This window comes from Condylura cristata, unplaced genomic scaffold (assembly GCF_000260355.1).
Source record: "Condylura cristata isolate star-nosed mole 26May11 unplaced genomic scaffold, ConCri1.0 scaffold00018, whole genome shotgun sequence".
In the NCBI taxonomy this organism is placed as follows: Eukaryota; Metazoa; Chordata; class Mammalia; order Eulipotyphla; family Talpidae; genus Condylura; species Condylura cristata.
In genome coordinates, this window is record NW_004567119.1 from 18,995,509 (window position 1) to 19,000,188 (window position 4,680).

Sequence of the window (4,680 nt, forward strand, 5' to 3'; positions counted from 1 at the left end):
AATGAAATTAAGCACTGTAAGAAGTCTTTAGAAATGAAGTTCTACAAATTTGGTTCCCATTTACAACAATTATGTTAACAGGTAATGAGTTAAGTGTAGATACAATGTATCCAATACCCTCATAGCTACAGTAAAAAAGATCTTTAGTAGCATTGTAGGACTGTAAAATTCTTAATACCAATATATATTCAAAACATGTTGATACAGAACCAATCTTTCTCCCTTTATGTCATTAACAAAAATACCAACAAAACAATGGAAACACTATTCATTCCACTGCGCCCATAGGTATGACACAAAATATTGGCTTTAAGAGGTAGATTAAAAAGAAAAAGAAAACCAGATTCTCCATTCTTTGTCACTTTTATTCAGTAGTAGTTTTTTTCCTTATTTTCAGTGCCAGACACGGCAAGGAGTGATTACAGCCAACTGTATTAAAACATTTGTTCGCAACATGTACCCCCTTTACCACTGACCCCAAACTGACTCGTTTTGTGTGCTTTCGTTCTTTCTTTTTTTAATATACCACCACCAAGACTGGGTGGAGGGGGCAGGGATAAGAGAGATGAAGGGGAGAGTCCAGGAGGCCAGAAGAGGAGGAATGCTACAAGCCACAGTAAGAATGAGCTGTATTTAATTTAAAAAAGGGGGCAGGGGTGTACCCCACAAATGATACAGTAATGAGGATACACAATTAAATCCCATAAGCATGACTGAAGGCTTTCACTGTGTTTGACGTCATCACAATGGAAGGCATAAAAAGTGGAGTAAATCAATGTTGATACAGTCCAATCTAGTCCATTAGGCAAGATGGTGCAAGAAGTCATTTAAATTAAAAGTGCCCTACCCTTACCTAAATGGCTAGCAGACATGGAGAACACCACAGTGATGAATCCACAGAGCTTTCTCCATGTAGCTATAAAAAATATGTTGTTGAATGGCACATTGTCAAACACTGGAAAGGGGCGCCACAATGGACCTCTCTCTTTTTTAGGTACGAATGCTAGATTCAACTATCTCAACTAAGCAGGAAGTGGGCTCTTCTGCTAGGAATGCCAACCCTAATTCACTTTGTCTTGAAATATATACAGATTGTTTGTAGTAGCTACAGCAATGATATTTTCCTTGGGATGCCAGGCTGTATGAAGTATTTTCTTGTTGAAGTCTAGGCTGTCAACACTTATTTCATCTTTCTTTCGCTTGCCACTTGCACAGACTTTGCGTGGCTTCAGAACCGTGCGAGGTTTATTGTTTTCCCGAGATGCTTCTAGGGTTATGTCTCGCTTTGTGTTCCTGTCAAACATTCTGAAGAAATTATTGTAAGATCCAGTCATGACAACACTGTAAAAGTACACAAAGCACTCAGTCAAAAAAGCGAACAGGATTGTTTTTAGTAAAATAATTCAGTGATGAAGCCTAGCCTAGTACTCCACAGGAAACAGCTACTTCAAGCAGGTCTGGATTAAGGGTGAGGGTTGCTAAGGAACCCAGGGATTTGTAGGCTAGAACGGGTACTAGTTAACTTAGGTCTCTACCAATGGCCAAAACTATCATTGAATTTTGAAAACATCCTAAAGCAAAACCTCTTAGTGGCCAAGTAATCTGGTTGAACTTCTTGCATTTGTGGCCCATGAAATGAAACCAGAGCAGCTACGTTCTTGAATAGCACCAACTATGGGACAGTTTCTAGACCTGGACTCCAGCAGCTTGTAAGAAACCAATCCTCTGTTTTATTATCTAAGTTATAAGGTATTAAGTCTTAATAAGTCTTCCCATAAACAGACAAAATTCCACTAGCTTGGAACTATTAATTTGGAGTGGGGCTGATGCTACTATTCTAACAATCTTCCCATGTGGTTTAAATTTTTACTGTATAAGATAACCTTAATAAGATAAAAATAAATCTCATTTACATTGAACTGTGCAAAAGATGTGATAACGCTGAAAAATAAATCTGAGGGCCTTTCTAGATGTGCAAAGGGTTAAAGTCTCAACACTATAAAGCTAGCGCCACCCACGGTGTCCAGGGAGATGACTCTCATGAAATAGACCTCTCTTGTCTCACTGGCTGTTTGTTCCCCTCAGCAGTGTATTTCAGTAGATCTGCCTGTTCTGCTCTCCATTCTGTTTCTGGTGAATCCTCTCACACTCCTTGCCCCCGCACCTCTGGTCTACACCTCAGTTCTTGTATGCATAAAATAAAAATAAAATCTTAAAAAAAAAATCTGATTATACACATATAACACATACACATCATACATTGAATTAGCTGGTCATCTATTCAATATCAATCCCCCATAAAGACACTTAATATCATCATCAAACTTAAATTGGTGCAAGTACCCATAAGTAATAGAACTGCTTCTTCAAACAATCTAAATTTCTGTCATTTTAATGGACTAGAACAGTCTGAGTATTTATAAACCTTTAAAAGTGTTACAAGGCCAGCATTTCTGTGTTGTTCTTAACAAAAACAAATATCCTAAATGTAGTCACAAGGAAACATTAAACACTCAAATCAAGGGACATTCTAAAAAGTAAATGATCTGTGTTCTTCAAAAATGCCAAGTTTACAAAAGACAAAGAATGAAGAACTGTTCCAAATTAAAAGTTGGCACTAAATCTAATATATGCTGCTGGGTTGACTATTGGGCCGAATTTCTCTGAAGAAAGGCCACGGTTGTGAGAACTGTGTATTATAAGGGGGTCTGTGGATTAGGAGGCAATATCCCAGCAATGGGGATTCCCTGCTTTTGCTGTTTTGTTCTATCACTAAAATGAGAGTGTCTGTCTTGTAGAAAATACTCACCAAAGAACTGGGGGTGGGGCATGGGGTCCGGAGTCTACGCCTAGCCAATTCACAGAAACAAAAGTGTGTGTCTGTTTGCTTGTATTTATGTAGATGCATATAAAGAAAGAAGAGACAGGACACAACAAAGAGCAAAAGGGAAACCTGGGTAAAGGCTAAGTAAGAGTTGTGCTACTGTTGAAAATTTTCTCCACTTTAAAATAATTTTCAAAAAAATGTTCCTATGGTGGAGGACTGTGGGTGCCAACGTAGGGGTGGCGTGGTAACACACATCTGAAGAGGTGTGAACCAGTCACCTCAGTTAAAAAACAAAACTTAAAATGTTACAGAAAAAGTAAACTTCTGATAACTGAATACAATTTAAAACTGCTAATAATATATCTAGGCTATATGAGGAAAAGTTAGTTGTGGCAGTGTACCATGTCCTATTATAAAGTATCTTCTTTCTCTTCAAATCTGCTAACTTCTCTCTTTCTCATCTTCCCTTTCTCCTAAGGTTGGTATTGACACTTAAAGCCAAAATTTGCTTGCTTCTATCCTAGATTCACTATGGCTAATCCAGGAGTGGGTCTTAAGTTATAATGAGATAAAAATAATTGTTTTACAAATGAAAATAAAAAAGAAAATTATCAAGTTCTGGTATCCTCTATAACATGTAATACCATGAAACTTGAATTATATCAAGCCTCAGGATATAGCTGTGATTGTATAAAGTAACTTCAGTTCTTAGTATAAGGCAAGTAAAAGTAACTCCAAAATTATAGTTTTACTATCACACAGTGATAGAACACAATATATGGTAGATAACTTCAATAACTAAAACACTGAATCCTTGCAAATAATGATACTCCTACAATGACACAGTAAAATAAAAAGCATGTAAAGGTAGTAAAAGGACAAAGTAAAATAACCCCCCTACAAACAATGTTGGGGATGATAAGAAGCTGACTCAACACCCACTACCCACTACCATGTCTAGGAGTGTTATTCCAAATGGCATTCTCTACTGCCAAAGTTACTTTTGAAAACAACCAAACTAAACCAAACCATTCTGTTAATGGATCACCAATATATACTTTACATGGTTTCTCATAAAAGGGTAAAATTGTAAGATATGTAAAAAATCATTAACTTATGATAGCCAAACTATTTTGTATAGTACTTGCTTCACAAGTATGAGTGAAGTATAATGTTTAACTTTAAACTGCCAATATGGCCATAAGATTTATCAACTGTATTTCAAGGAAACACTGTGGGCTTTAAAAATTAACTTCAGATTTGTAAGTGGCAACCATAGCAGTGCAATAGTAAATTTTGTTCCTATAGTAATAAAAATCATACTGGAATGAGAGAGTCAAATTAAAAGCAATTACCTGTCAGATCCATTCCAACAACATTCAAATTTGTCAAATATGCAGTCATTTTCATACAGTGAACAAAGTTTACTTCTGAGGTATTCATGCACCTGAGGGAAAAAAAATTACACATGTATTTATTAGTTTATGCCTCGAGATATCCATTAAAACCAGGAAATTTAATAAATCCATTATAAAAACAAACAAAAAAGCCTAATCAGACACATGTACATACATTTTCATTTTATTAAAATTCAATTCTCTTTTTAGCAACAAAGGCATTTCATCATTTTACAAACACGAGCGGCTTCTCTAAATACAAGTTTTCCAACTGAACAGAACAGTACGTCCGAGTATGGTATATGCACCTCTGTTAGCTTGAAAGCATTTGTAAAGGGCACAGATGAGGAGCACTGTATCAACATCTGAATATGCTAACATGGCTTTTTTTTTTTAATGATGATTTTATTTATTTTTTGCATAGAGGAACTGGGGTATAGGCCAGAGAGAGAGGGG

The 4,680-nt window shown here is 36.3% G+C and overlaps 1 protein-coding gene across 2 annotated transcripts in view; it reads right to left on the bottom strand.

Annotated features, from left to right (window-relative positions):
• Positions 1-344: 344 nt before the first annotated feature.
• PPP2R2A (protein phosphatase 2, regulatory subunit B, alpha) overlaps positions 345-4,680 on the bottom strand; it is a 63,563-nt gene continuing 59,227 nt past the window's right edge. For both annotated transcript variants that reach the window (XM_004685381.2, XM_012726932.1), the window contains exons 9-10: positions 4,183-4,274; positions 345-1,341 (exon numbers count right to left, since the gene is read on the bottom strand). In XM_004685381.2, the coding sequence (XP_004685438.1) occupies positions 1,062-1,341; positions 4,183-4,274 (372 nt within the window). In that variant the 3' untranslated portion in view covers positions 345-1,061. The remainder of the gene's footprint in view (positions 1,342-4,182; positions 4,275-4,680) is intronic.